This window comes from Gymnoscopelus braueri, assembly GCF_963280865.1.
Source record: "Gymnoscopelus braueri genome assembly, chromosome: 1".
Taxonomy (NCBI): Eukaryota; Metazoa; Chordata; class Actinopteri; order Myctophiformes; family Myctophidae; genus Gymnoscopelus; species Gymnoscopelus braueri.
The window spans coordinates 602,095-618,002 of NC_137603.1; the positions used below are offsets into that span (position 1 = coordinate 602,095).

General features: G+C 42.4%; 1 protein-coding gene across 1 annotated transcript in view; it reads left to right on the forward strand.

Annotated features, from left to right (window-relative positions):
- LOC308084352 (NACHT, LRR and PYD domains-containing protein 3-like) overlaps positions 1–15,908 on the forward strand; it is a 65,663-nt gene that overhangs the window by 27,892 nt on the left and 21,863 nt on the right. The window contains exons 6-9 of the mRNA XM_080426966.1: positions 5,793–5,963; positions 6,632–6,805; positions 6,887–7,042; positions 12,428–12,471. Coding sequence (XP_080283092.1) covers positions 5,793–5,963; positions 6,632–6,805; positions 6,887–7,042; positions 12,428–12,471 — 545 coding nt within the window. The remainder of the gene's footprint in view (positions 1–5,792; positions 5,964–6,631; positions 6,806–6,886; positions 7,043–12,427; positions 12,472–15,908) is intronic.

Consider the following 15,908-nt stretch of genomic DNA (forward strand, 5'->3'; position numbering starts at 1 on the left):
AAACAACACAGTTACATTTATAATGCTTTTGTCTAAAAGGTCCGGCCAAAAAAGTCCTTGCGGACTTGTTTCCGTTGGGGTCCTTGAATCCGTTGGGGCCCCACTTGTAAAGGCTGGCCAAGCAGGGGCCATGTCCAGTCCTGAATCGATTGAGTGTCGACCATTGTCTCCTTGGAAGGTTGGTGCCAGGGACCTGTTGGTTGGGGTCTGACACCAGATGTTTTTTTTGGGACCTCCTTGGACTCCCATTAATTTTTCCAAGCTGATTGGATGGTGAGGTCAGCTGGTGGGGTGTTCTTCCAAATTGGCCGTCTGGATGGAAGTCGAGCAGTGGGTGGGTTGTAGATGTCTGCATGGATTGGTTGATGGGGAGAGTCTTTGGACTTTTGAAGCATCCTTTGAGTAAATGCTGCTCGCCGGATATGTGGAGGAGCTATGTTTGATAAGACAGGGAGCCAGGGGAGTGGTGTTGAGCGAATAGTCCCGGTTATGGTTCTCATGGTTGTGTTGAGCTGGGTGTCCACGTGGTGTGTATGAGATGACCTGGACCAGACAGGGGCACAATATTCAGCTGCAGAATATGCAAGGTTCAGTGCTGAGGTGCGCAGTGTGCAGGCTGCCGCCCCCCATTTTGCACCAGCGAGCTTGCAGAGCAGGTTGTTTCTTGACTTCACCTTAGCTGCCGTCCCTTTTAGATGTTCCTTGAAGGATAGGGTCCTGTCAAGGGTCACTCCAAAGGTAGGTTGGATTAGAGGCATGCTTCAGCTTGAGTCCGCTCAGGTGGATGTTTAGTTCTCAGGCAGCTTTTGCATTGTGGAGATGGAATACACTGGCGACAGTTTTAGCTGGGCTTGGTTTTAGGCGCCAGGTTTTGCAGAACTGGTCCAGTTTAGCCAGGTCTTCATTGAGCTTAGAATGCCCAGGCAGGGAGCGCCATTGTGAGTTTCAGTTGGAGGCCCTTGTGCCAGACAGTATCATAGGCGGCTGTGAGGTCGAGGAACACAGTCCCTGTCTTTAGTCTGCTCTCGAAGCCATTTTCGATGAAGGTGGTAAGGGCCAGTGTTGTTCTCCTGTGCTGCGGTCCTTGCGGAAACCTGCCTGATCCACGCAGAGAATATCCTCTACTCCTGGAGAAATACGTTGCAGTATTAGGCGTTCCAGGATTTTGAAGGGAACGCTGAGTAGGGAGATTGGGCGGTAGCTTGCTGGTAATTTGTGGTCTTTGCCAGGTTTTGGTATGGCAATAACCTTTGCTGTCCGCCATTTCTTTGGGATCAAGTTTGTCTGTGTGATCCTGGTGTAGAATTGTTTCAGCCAGGGTAGGTCTCGGGGTTCCAAGATGTTTCACGAACTCTGGAGAGATGTTGTCATATCCTGCTGCCTTTCCACATTTCAGGCCCTGCAGGACTTTCTCCAGTTCAGCAACCTCAAAAGGCTCAGGGTTTCTTTCCTCTCCGAGAGTTTTTCGATGTTTCTTTAGCTCAGTTGTAACTGCTCTTCTGGTGTGTTTGTCCTGGGTTGCTTTTGTAATAGACAGTAGGTGGGAACTTGGTTGGGTGTGACAGATGCTTGGCTTTGGCTAGGGGGCTTCTGTGCAGCTCCTAGGCGGCGTATGGGGCTCCAACATTTCCTGCTAGAGTGGGTAAAATTCAGGTCAGCAACCGTCTCCTCCAATTTCTTTCGCCGGGCTGTAGTTAGCGATTCAATGAGATGGTCTGCTATCTCAGGGTCCCCTGATGTTTTGTAGGCTTGAAGGAGGGCAGCGCTTTCTCCGTCCAGACATGGGACGTAGAGGGGTCGTAGCCTCGTGGAATTGCTGTGCGGGCAGCTTTGAAGATGGCGCTGCAGAAGCGGTTGTATGCTTCATCTACAGTGATGGTGTGGAGTGGGATGGTGACGACACTCCGGTCCAAGGTTTCACTGTATTTTTTCCAGTTGGCTTTGCGCAAGTTCCAGCGCATCTTTCTTGGGCTGTTTATGACTGGGAGATGTAGGCCAATGTGTACGAGCAAGGGCCGGTGTTGACTGTGTGGAAAATCGTCAAGAATGAGGATCTGTGCAGGATAAGGCGTTCCATTCAAAGAGCTGACCCAGCACAGGTCAGGAGAGTAGTCTTTTTTTCCACCGGGCAGAGTGGAAAGTTCCTCTTTGTTTGGGGTCGTGTATCAGAACAAGGTCATTTCTAGATGCCCAGTCTGAAAGTGCCTCACCATCACTATCAACCACTGGGTATCCCCAGTCATGGTGGTGGCTGTTAAAGTCCCCCACATAGATGGCAGGGTGGGGTAGGGTGGGTAAGACCTGCAGATCCCAGTTGGCACTAGGGGGCTTGTACACATTAACAATATGGAAGCCACCAATGGTTATGGTATCTGAGAAATGTGTTGTTGTCAGGTGGTTTGCTTCAACTATATCAGAACGCACATAGGTGTCCATGTTTGACATGTGGAGTGTAGCACAGGAGGTCAAAGCCATTGATGGTGTAGCAGCCTGTTTCCTCTGTGCCAATGTGAGTCTCTTGGAGGCAGATAATGTAAATCGAGTGTTGGGAGGCGAGGACTTCGATGAGGCTTCGCTTGGCTGCAGAAAGGCCTTCGACGTTTAGTTTTAGTATTCGAAGGCCAGGTCCTACCGCGAGGTGCTCTTGGGTCTGTTTGCTTTCGGCTTTAGGACTGTGACTAGGATTCTTTGACTTGGCTCTCAGGCGTCGTCTCTTATAATTTAGTCTGCTGGAAATTAGTTTCCCCGGGCGGGCCCGGGTACTGACGGAGGACGCGGCGTGAACGCTGATACATTGTCCGCCATCAACAGGTTGAGTTGAAGAGATGGTCAGACAGAGTGATAAACATGAGCATTATGGGCAAGGTGAAGAGAAGCATGGCGAGGGCTAGGTAAAGAGGATGAGAAGTTGGACACCAAGAAGGGAGCAAATGATCTGCACCGATTGGCTAGACAGAGTTAAAGGGATGGGAAGGATGTGCAACAGGTTAAGGTGATAAAGGATAGAGATGGAAATGTTCTAGTAAGCAGGGACAGTGTGTTGAGAAAATTGAAGGAGTACTTTGAGAGAAAGGATGGAGGAAGGTGTCAGGAGCTATTTGTGACAGAAGGGCACCAGTGAGAGGAAAGATGTATTAAACGGTAATGAGACCAGCCATGCTGTACGGCTTAGAAACGGTGGCACTGAGGAAAAGACGGGCGGCGCAGCTGGAGGTGGCAGAATTGAGGATGCTATGATTCTCATTAAAAGTGAAGAGGAAGGACATCAGAAATGACTAAAATAGAGGATCAGCCCAGGTTAGAAGGTTTGGGGATAAAGCAAGAGAGGTGAGGTTAAGATGGTTTCGACATGTGAAAAGGAGAGATGACGGGTACATTTAGAGAAGGATGCTGAAGATGTAGCTACCAGGTAAGAGGCGAAGAGGAAGGCCAAAGAGGAGGTTTAAGGATGCGGTGAGAGAGGACATGCAGGAGTCACAGAGGAAGACATAGAAAACAGAACCAGATGGGGGAAAATGTATTACATGAGTTTTTATTTTTTTGCTTTAATCCCTGAGTTTGCCTGTGAGCACAGTTGTATGGCATGTTTTTTAAATGTTTTAATTTTGATGGTTATAAATGGTAACTCCTAGTGATGAGTGGGCCGACCCGTAACCCGCGGGTCCCACGGGTTGTCGAGTCAGGATTTCAGAGGCAATTATGCGGGCTGCGGGTGAGCGGGTCAGCCGCTCTCACACGCAAAAAATAAATAAATCCTATTTTGAACAACATGCTTGTTTATTTAGCCCATGACAATGTTGTGCTACTGTAGACATTTAAAGCGACTTTAGGTACTTAAAAGAGCGCTATATAAATCTGAGCTATTATGATGATGATTATCTTTTCTTTCCCACCGCGGGTCGCGGGGCGGGTTGAGCCATAGATTTATATATGGGTTCGCGGGCGGGTTGAGGCGTGTTAGGTTCCGGGGCGGGGCGGGTCATGAAACAAGGAAACCAGGAGACCTGGTTCTGCCAGACCCCTAGTCGTTGAAATCTGAATGGCCGGACTTCGCATGACGTGTGTGCAGAGGAAAAGAGGGACAGAAAAGAGGAAAAGAGGGACAGAAAAGAGGAAAAGAGGGACAGACACAAAGCCTCCTGTAGGCCGACCCCCTGGGTCTGGCAAAAACCCGACCCGCACATCACTAGTAACTCCTGTTTGAAAATGTTTAAAAAAAAGAACATTGACCTCACAAAAGAATTGGCAAAGATATGTTGAAAAGCAAAATCAGTCTAATTTTGGTGCCCATCTTAAAGACGGGGTGCCGTGATTTTCAGTGATTTTTTCCCCCCCTAAAACATAATCATCAGGTATTATGGTTATACTAGGAGGAAGATTTTTTCAAAAAAGTGTACAGAAATTGTTAAAATTATGTTTTTATGTGGACACACCTCCAGTTCATTAAGTATACCTGGTTCTCACCTTAGCACCTCCTCCACCACCTTAGCACCACCCACCTGTCCTAGTCCCTCCTCCTCCTCATGCCCACACCTGTTGTGTTATGATAATGAGGGGGAGGGTATGTTTTTACTATGTCACTAAAGCGCTGTTTTTCTATTGGCACGTTTGACCCTCAAGGTTTCAGCCTCCAGGTAGAAACTCAAAATAGTCAGAGAAGACATAAAACACCATAAAAACACCACCAGGGGGCTTAATGAAGTTCTATCAACCTCATAGACACATGAAAAAGTGCAAAACTATGGCACCACCTCTTTAAAATAAATGGCCGTCATATTTGATTTACGAGTGGCCCAGTTTCTTAAATCGAAAAGTGACCTCCAAAAATGATTTGTAGCAAATTTCAGACCTACCTGCGGATTATTCCAGTGTCAGTTACCTTATGTGGATTATGTCGACACACGCGGACACTTTGCACCTTAATCCCATGTACAACATTTCTGTTTTTTTCTCGCACCTTAACTAACATCCATAGCGTTATATCTTACCTCAGGTACTTACCACACCTTATATCTTACCTCAGGTTAACTTACCTTATAGGTCTAAATATGTAGATAATGTGTTTGTTTTTAACTTGTTTTTTATTGATCTCTCTTCCCCCTTGCCCCCCCCCCCCTTTTTATTCTTCCCGTTCTCTTATGGAAATAAAAACGATGTAAAACTTGCACAAAAACAAATTTCACCCACTGTTTTACACCTGTAAACCTGTGTTGAGACAATAAAGTTGATTCTGAACTATTTTCAGATTTCAACATTCGGCACATCATTTAAAAGCTGACTGTGTCCGACTTCAGGTGTTCTCTTACGTTTAACAATACGTTTAACAGTTCAAAAGGGCTTAACAGACATAGTCCAGTACACAGTCAACAGATCAGGCTCAGTTGTAAAGGTTCATAAATGGGTAAACTGTCTCTGGCTCAGAGGCACAGGTTATTAATCCAAAAAAGACAAGTAGACGTCCAAAATGCAAGAGGTAACTATAAAAACCGAGTCAGAGTGTTAACACAAAGACTAAGCAATGCACTGAACAAAAAGAGGAAATTAAACAGGCCAGGATAAACAGGTGAAACAATCCTTTTCAACACAGGTGGAAACTAAACAGGCATGAGAGACTAACAGATCTAATAGGATCTATTATGCATTATCCAGTGACCAGGTGCATAGCTGGTGACAGTACAGTAATATGAGAATATGATTTATTTATGATACAGTTTCATGAACACAGTTATCAGAGCAGACGACAAAGATACTTACATAAGACAATATGTTCATATGTGTTTCTCTCCATTCAGGCTGAGTTACTGTGCCCTCTCAGAGAGTTGCTGTGGAAATCTGGCCTCAGTTCTCTGTTCCAACTCAAGTCTTCATGAACTCGACTTGAGTCATAATGACTTGACTGATTCAGGGGTATCGCTGCTCCTTCCTGGACTTGAGAGTCAACAATGCAGACTGAAGATCCTCAGGTTAGATCAGTTCATGCTGATGTTATAACACATTTCCATTATGTTATAACTATAGAAATGTGATGATTTTCAGTTCTGTTTCTGTGTTAAACTTCTGTTTAATTTCTGGATAAATAACATAGCTGCCCCCCACCCCCCGCAATTACTCAATCATTCTCATATAATAGCATTTGAAAACATGAGAGAAAAACACCTTCGAATGGTGATTCACTCTTTCGGTGTGTAAAAGGTAAAAATAATGTAAAATTCCTCTCTTTCTCTCCAGTGCTCGCTCTCTGTATTGAATAGTCTCTGAGAACCCCGCCCTTCCTAGCTCTGTCACCCTTAACCATAATAGAAGAAAAACACAGTAATGCACACATTTTAACACGATTTGGTGGTCGATATGTTTTCTCTTTGGGCTTGACATAACAATCAAAAGCAAGGGAATAATGTTGTAATGTTAACCTGATCACAATGGAACACAGATTTTACCACGTACAGCTGGCATAGTGGACAAATTGTTGCTAGTGGATAGGGCTAACACTGCTATAGGTTGAATTGTAAGTTTTCATTTTGTGTACTTTTGAGTGAGTATTCAGATTTGTGATCTATCTATCTATCTATCTATCTATCTATCTATCTATCTATCTATTTATCTATCTATCTATCTATATCTATTTTTTCAGTTTGAGACAAACTAACCTCACAGAGAAATGCTGTAAGGAATTATCATCACTTTTCAGTTCCAACTCGTCTAGTCTGACAGAGTTGGATCTCAGTTCCAATGAGTTACAGAATGCAGGAGTGAATCAGCTCTCTGTTGGACTGAAGAGTCCACACTGCACATTGGAGATTCTGAGGTGAATAATGTGTTTTCTCTCTGTGTGGATTTCTACGTGAATATCAGAAGCAATTGGTTAAAACGTTTTGTTTCTCTGCAGGTTGTCACACTGTCTGGTCTCAGAGGAAGGCTTTTCTTGTCTGGCCTCAGCTCTGCGTTCGAACCTCTCCCATCTGAAAGAGCTCGACCTGAGCTTCAATCGACCAGGAGACTCGGGAGGAGAGCAGCTGCTCTCTGTTGGACTGGCTACTCTCAAGTGAGTAGATTTGTGAAGTCATTCCATGCTGAAATGGTTTGTGAGAGATATTTTTGCAATAATAAACACCCGCATGTACACATATAAATGCTATAATAACAGGCTAAGGAAAATAGTGAAACCAACTATATTAGTTAAGGGTTATGGCCTTTATTTAGGTTCATATTTGAGTTTTTGATAAAAGGAGAGTAATATTAGGCTACAACTTATTACCGCTGGTCCGAGGAAAAGGCGCACCTTATTGAGTAAAAATCAATCACACCCAGTGTTCATTAAGCTATATGAACTAGAGGAACAATGTTAAATCCCTGTCCATTAATGTCAAGGCAAACAGGAACATAGTGGGGGTGGGGCTTAAGCAATTACAGGCTGTCCCTATTGGCCGTCTAAGAGCACCTAGCAAGTTTCGGAAGTTCAGCATGCTGGGAACTATAGTTATGGCTGTTTAATGCCCAGCCAATAGGAACACAGAGGGGGCGGGGCTCAAGCAATTATACCATGTCCCTATTGGCCATTGAAGTGCTCCTAGCAAGTTTCCGAAGTTTACCATGCTGAGAAAGTGGTTTTATCACTGTTTAAAGGCCAGCCAATAGGAACACAAAGGGGGTGGGGCTTAAGCAATTACAGCCTGTCCCTATTGGCGGTCTAAGTGCACCTAGGAAGTTTCGGAAGTTTACCATGCTGGGAACTGGAGTTATGGCTGTTTAATGCCCAGCCAATAGGAACACAGAGGGGGCAGGGCTTAGGCAATTACATCCTGTCCCTATTGACCATCTAAATGCTCCTAGCAAGTTTCGGAAGTTTACCATGCTGGCAAAGTGGTTTTATGGCTGTTTAAAGGCCAGCCAATAGGAACACAGAGGGGGCGGGCTTAATCAATTATAGCCTTCCCTATTGGCCGTCTAAGTGCACCTAGCAAGTTTCAGAAGTTTATCATGCTGGGAACTGGAATTATGTCTGTTTAAAGCCCAGCCAATAGGAACACAGAGGGGGCGGAGCAATTGTTCTGGCTGGCCCCCTGGGTGCCACACTTGGTCCCTGGTGTGGCTATTGTGATGGCAGATCCCTGACCAGTTTGGTGCCGATCGGAGCCACAGTGTGCCTCGCAGGTCCACATTTTAAGCGCGCGTGTGTGGGTGTGTGTGTGTGTGTGTGTGTTTGTGTGTGTGTGTGTGTGTGAGTGTGTGCACACATGCGCACTTCGCATGCACATGTGCTGAGCCAGCGTGTTTGTGTGCATGTCTTTAAGTGGCTCCTGCTTGTGTTGAATTAGTGTAACTGGCTGCGCTACCAGGGGTATGCGGGCAACGGCTGAAAAGTCACATAGCTACTGTACTATCAGAGCAAGATCCATCCGTTCTGACCGCAGCCTTCGTTTGCTAACGAGAACAGGCTCTCAATCCACCGTCCCAAGCGCTGTCTGCACTGATAGCCACAAGTTCACGTTGTAGCGACGTTGTTTTCATGTAAAATGCTGGGTATCGCTTCCTCTCTCGTTTGTGACCCATTGCAGTTCTTTGAAAAAAATCACCGCTTTATGTCTATGCGTTCTTGCGTTGTGCCTGTTTTTGCTTCAGTGTACCACGGTGTCACACAGGGACCACAGCTGACCTACAAGCATCAGTGACGCGTTGTGGGCTTGCAGATCAGCGGCGGAGCTACAGCTCAACTGCACTGCATGTTGAGGGGACGGCTGTGCTGTGTGACAGAGAGAGGCAGAGAAGCTCCTCTACATTACAGACAGACAATGTAACATAAAGACTTACGCGGTTGTCATAATTATTAAAGTTTCCTAAACGTAACTTTCAAGTGAAGTTTATGGGGCTAAAGGGAGGGAGGAGTCTTGTCTGCCTCTGTGCTGAACCAACGTGGTGTGTCTCAGCGTGACCAGACACACATACACACATACACACACACACACACACACACACACACACACACACACACACACACACACACACATACACACACACACACACACACACAGGCGCGCGGCCGAGACACAATTGGGTGGTATGGCAGCGATGACGTTCTTAACTTTCTGTGTGCAGTGCATGCACTCAAACTTTATTGTTGATCATGCGTGACGTGATAGAAGCATTTATTTTTGCATTGGTAGGTCAGATTTTTTTAAATCTAATTAAAAGCTATACATTAAAAAAAACTACATTGGAATGGCAATTTAAGCATTCAAATGCTATAAAATAAATTCACATTCAAATTATTTACGAATCGCTAAATTCGTTCTGACAGCACTAAAGTACACCTTATAGAATAAAACATGCCAGTGGACACAACAGAGTTCAATACATGTGGATTTGTACTTGAACTAGATGTTCAGGCCACTACGGGGCCTTCAAGTCCTAGAAATGGTTTAGTGACAACTTGATTTGAACATAAATGTTGAATTTGTGATTAAAAAAAAATTAAACATAAAATAACATTGTGTTTGTGATATCTCACTTCACTTTGTAATTTTCCATTTTGGTTATCAGTTCAACCATGCAGACAATACACTACATGTGCATAAAAACAACAACAACGATAACACATTGTATTACATGGAACAGGACCATTTGTTTCAAAACTAGATCATTTTAACTTGATTCCGTTTTTGGCTAACTGGATGTGTATTAAAGACAGGCTTTTATGCGATCAGCTCAAGTAATGTAAACAACTTTGGGAAGTCATGTGATATAGTAATTGAGAACCTATACAGTTCAGAGTTGATATGGATGCCTTCTTCTCATATTTACAAAACAATTTTAGCACTGACTTTTTGGTAAATGTTAGAAAAGTATTTGAAGATTCTGAATCTGGTGGATCATTTTTGCGGCGATGACCTGTATGTGTTGGGTGGGGTTACAAATGCAGGGGCAAGAATGTGATATCAACTTTGAGGGAACAATGACAATAATAATAATTTTGTGCAAGAATACACAAGAATCCAGTTTGAAAGAGGGTTTGTCCATAGAAATGTATTTATTTCCACAGACGTGACACCTGCATTGCCAATCCACAGAGTGTCCTTAAATCACAACAACATTGCACTTTATACAGACAGACATTTGAAATAGGACCTCCTCCCAGTCCTCCTTCTTGACCACTTACAAACAGGTTTTTAAAAGCAAATGGCTTCTTGGGGTGGTCCTTCTCAGTCAACACAATGGATCACACAATCTGTCTTGGTTTTAACACTGAACATTTATCTATCAAACTGCACTTTTACACAAGCTCATATTATGAAATCATTGTTTAACATCTTATTAGTTTCAATATAAGACCACACATATATGTATTCAACCTTGTATGAATGATTTAGACAAAAAGAGATGATTTAAGAGGAATGGCATTATTCTTAGATTCAAGAGCAACCGGTCCTGCTCCCCCCTACCTATTCTTGAATAGGTTTGCCATCCTGCTGTCTCATCCTCTTGACTCCAAAAGGTCAGAGCCTCACTTGCAAATTCCCACACTGTTATTAACCCTTAATAAATGATATAGTCCTGGATACCATAATAGGTCTCCACTTCTGGCTGTCGGTATTACTGGTCTTGTTTACATTAATTTGTCACACGTGTGCAACATGGCAGAGACTTAGAGAAGACAGAGAGGTTGCCCTTTAGTAGGCTACGGTCGTGGAAGTATTCACACTATTTTCCTCGCAGGTGGGTTTTAATCGTCGGTAATGCAAAAATATTCTAACAAGTTACAAGTTACTTTTCTCAGAAGGTAATCCTGTAACGAAATGGAATACTTTTTAATGGCAGTAATCCTGTAACGTAACAAGTTACTTTTCAAAGTAACGTTACCCAACATTCCATATAATACATGTGTGTGAGTTTGTACATGTGTCATATAATACATGTGTGTCTGAGTGTGTACATGTGTCATATAATACATGTGTGTCTGAGTGTGTACATGTGTCATATAATACATGTGTGTGAGTGTGTACATGTGTCATATAATACATGTGTGTGAGTGTGTACATGTGTCATATAATACATGTGTGTGTGAGTTTGTACATGTGTCATATAATACATGTGTGTCTGAGTGTGTACATGTGTCATATAATACATGTGTGTGAGTGTGTACATGTGTCATATAATACATGTGTGTCTGAGTGTGTACATGTGTCATATAATACATGTGTGTCTGAGTGTGTACATGTGTCATATAATACATGTGTGTCTGAGTGTGTACATGTGTCATATAATACATGTGTGTGAGTGTGTACATGTGTCATATAATACATGTGTGTGAGTGTGTACATGTGTCATATAATACATGTGTGTATGTGTGAGTGTGTACATGTGTCATATAATACATGTGTGTATGTGTGAGTGTGTACATGTGTCATATAATACATGTGTGTATGTGTGAGTGTGTACATGTGTCATATAATACATGTGTGTATGTGTGAGTGTGTACATGTGTCATATAATACATGTGTGTATGTGTGAGTGTGTACATGTGTCATATAATACATGTGTCTCCAGTGCAGTGTTGATTTCGTCGACAAAAAAATGTTGGTTGACCTTTTTTCACTGACAAAAACAAAATAAAAACTAAACAAAACATAAGCTATGACTAAAATTAAGACTAAATATACTGACAATATCGTCAACAAATAAAAACTAAAATGTTAGTGAGAGACGAGTGGAGAAAAGATCCAGTAGAACTAAAAGACACGTCATGTTATGCTTGTTTGTGCTCGGTTGTTGCGCTTTAAGAATCTCACAGATCTCACAATCGGCTATTTTCGGAGCATAACCAAGTGTAAGATCATCAGGAAGCCATCAAGGCACCGCCAACATACATTTTAGACGACTAAATCAACTGTACATTTAGTCGACTAAAACTAGACTAATAGTAAAACATTTCAGATGACTAAAATATGACTAAACTAAATGGAATTTGATTCAAAAGACTATGACTAAAACGGAATCAAAATTTGCTGTCAAAATCAACACTAGTCCAGTGCTATATATTAGGTGATTACGTCAATTCACTCTACGTCTGTTTTTTCCTCTCTCTCTCTCTCTCTCTCTCTCTCTCTCTCTTTCTCTCTGGTTCCATAAGGATATTTCCACATGTCTTCTCATTGAGGGGAAATGTGAAAGCTGAATTCATAATAAATAGTTTTGTATTGTATGTGCATTTGAGGTGACGGAACGCCTTCTAGAGGTACTGGAGCGCAGGAGGCAGGTTCCTGAGCAGAACTCCGGCATTAATTAAGCACTGTGTGTGTGTGTGTGTGTGTGTGTGTGTGTGTGTGTGTGTGTGTGTGTGTGTGTGTGTGTGTGTGTGTGTGTGTGTGTGTGTGTGTGTGTGTGTGTGTGTGTGTACACATGTGTCATATAAATGTGTGTTTCATTCCTACAGGTTGGATCAAGAAGAAGAACATTCACCTCAACTCCTTAAAACATGTGAGTACAGTAATATGATATTACTTTATTATTACCCTTTCACTGAAATCTGTCTTGTGACACAGCAGCCATATAAAATCACACACACACACACACACACACACACACACACACACACACACACACACACACACATCTTTTTTTCAACACACACACACACACACACACACACACACACACACACACACACACACACACACACACACACACACACACACACACACACACACACACACACACACACACGTGTTTGTGTGTGTGTGTGTGTGTGTGTGTGTGTGTGTGTGTGTCATTGTTATTTTCACACCATATGCTGCGAGACCCGAAACACCCGTCGTCATGCTCAAATATGATTATATATGTCCAACTATATTTGAGTGTAAAGTGTCGTGTATATTTCATAAGTCACGTCTGATGTGCGATTAATTAAAGGTTGTGCAGAGCCTAGATTTGTGTGGATCACAGGTGTATCTCGTGATGAATCTGCATGAATCCCAGCTGATCGTATTATCACAAGCGCTTGGAGATCATTTGCATTGTTCCATGTCCCATTTCACATCATAAAAGGCAACAGAATTCACCCAACGTTAAACCAACTTCACCACGTGAAGAATTTCAACTTCGTCTCTCATCAAAAATAACAGATCTGCAAGCTTACAACGTGTCACGTTGCGTCGCCATAGCATCTTATTTGTTCCGTCTGGAAGCGAGTCCCTCGATTACACGATGGATCAGCTGATCGTTAATAACGTAATGCCTCTCATGTGTAAGTTTAACCCCACCACCAAATAATAGGCTGAGGTTTACTGAGGTAAAAATATGATGCTGGAATCCAGGGCATACTGGAACACTGCTATATATAGATATATATATATAATTAAAGGTTGTGCGGCAGTGGCTCAGGGGTAGAGTGGCCGGGTAGAGTGAACTGGAAAACCGCAAGGTTCCCAGTTGGATCCCGGGCTGGGCCGCTCCCCCAGAGTTAGTGTGGAAGTGTCCTTGAGCAAGACGCTGAACCCCTAATTGCTCCCGATGAGCAGGTTGGTGCCTTGCATGGTTTCCTCCTCCATGTGTGTGTGAATGGGTTAATGGCACAATCAATGTAAAGCGCTTCGGATAGAAGCGCTTTACATAAATATAAATGAACCATTTACCATTTATATAGATTATGGACCAGAGCTTTATTGATTACTTTTCAATCAGACTCTGTTTGTGGAAAGATGCAGAAATGTAGCCTGGAAACCAGATGAATCTACCAGTGCAACAAAACAAAATGCCTTCATCAGATTTGGTTCGGCCCGCTCGGTGGTGAATGGATTCCCTGCCTCCTAAGTTGTGGGGCACCAATCAGGGCCCAGTATGAAAATATGGGGCGGGTTTATCACCAGAGGCATTTTTTTTATTGGCCCCTTGGAAATGCAGGTTCACACAGAGATTCCAGACTAATATCTATGCAGAGATATTAGTCTGGCCATGCCAGGCTAGTGGATAATATGTACATAAGTACAAGATCTGTGCGTACCCTAGCTTACTAATAATAATAATAATGATAATAATAATAATGATAATAATAATAATAATAATAATAATAATAATATCAATAATAATAACAATAACAATAATAATAATAATAATAATAATAATAATAATAATGATAATATGAATAATAATATTAATAATAATAATAATAATAATAATAATAATAATATTATAATATAATAATTCTTACGCAGGCCTCTCTCATGGTGCTCTTCTTGCTCTCCTTCAGCTTTATAATAATAATAATAATAATAATAATAATAATAATATTATAATATAATCATTCTTACGCAGGCCTCTCTCACGGTGCTCCTCCTGCTCTCCTTCAGCTTTATAATAATAATAATAATAATAATAATAATAATAATAATAATAATATTATAATATAATCATTCTTACGCAGGCCTCTCTCATGGTGCTCTTCTTGCTCTCCTTCGGCTTTATTATAATAATAATAATAATAATAATAATAATAATAATAATATAATATAATAATGCTTACGCAGGCCTCTCTCTCGGTACTCCTCCTGCTCTCCTTCGGCTTTATAATAATAATAATAATAATAATAATAATAATAACTAGACGCGTCGCAATTCAGGGCAATTGCAGAGTGTGGTTGCGCCGACGCGAGTCGCGGGTCGCTGCCGCCGGGACTCGAGGAATACGCTGGGAGGAATACCGTCGGAGGCTGTGCCAATTATATTGTCACGCAACTCCTGAGATCGTTTCATTTTGAGAGGATTGATCCCCCCAACCTTATGCATACATTGAAACTAGCCGATCTACAAGCTCACAACGCGTTTTTCAAAACATCTTGAAATAAAAGGTGGAATATTTGGAATAACAACACAAATCTGCTATGGGGCTCCCTGGCACAAAACATTGTCAGATGGGGGTTAGGGACAAATGCGTTTTAATTTAGGAGACCATGAAAATATTTGAGAACCACTGGTTAAAATATTTGTTTAATTGTGAAGCAAGCCCAAATAAGCAACTACACTTTAGAAACAAGCCCAATAAACCACAACCCGCAACTAAAATATTTACAAGCAACTTCACAGAAAAATAAGCCCAGGATAGGATAAGGATAAGGATAATTCCTTTTAACAGGACGTTCATGAAAGTCCTTGCGGGCTTGTTTCCAATGAGAACCTGTGAGCAATTAGGGGTTAAGAGTCTTGCTCAGGGACAAATTTCATTTCATCGACACATATGCTGGCGTGGCCTGGAATCGTACCTGGGGCAATCAGGGCCTCTGGCTCCCTAGGCGGGCTCACTAACCACTCAGCTATGGCCGCCCCAGAGTCGCTTGTAATAAGCGGACATGGCAACACTGGTTTCTGGCTCGGCAGTATCGCGAGATTTGGTTGTCAGGCGGTCAATGATGGACGGTCTTGCGATACTTTGGCACGTTCATAAACTTACTTTGTTGATTTCACAGTTTTTCCTCTGTGCGATTTTCCTGTCAATACGGTTCTTTTTTTAGACACCAGTGCCTTTGGTTGAGCTGCACACCTACCACATGACCAGTGGTAGGTAGGTTTGATTTTGAGCCTCGTATGAACCGTCGGAATCCCGTAACACAGTGTTATACGACACAAAAGCATCACCAGGCCAAACAGGAGATAAATCTAACAGCCTGTTGAACTCATCCGGATGTGTGAATGTCTCAAAGCGGACTAAATTCTCTGAAGAGGACGATTGAGCTGAGCTGTAAGAAAGTTTGATACGTTTGTGAAAGCATAAGACAAGAAACTCAACATATAATGTAACATTATATGTTGAGTTTCTTTTCCACCATGAGTTTCTAGTCTTAACCACTGTTTGTATGTAATGACGCAACGCCACAATGTGCTGGTTTAACATATGAATGAAAACCACAAATACTAAACTCTAC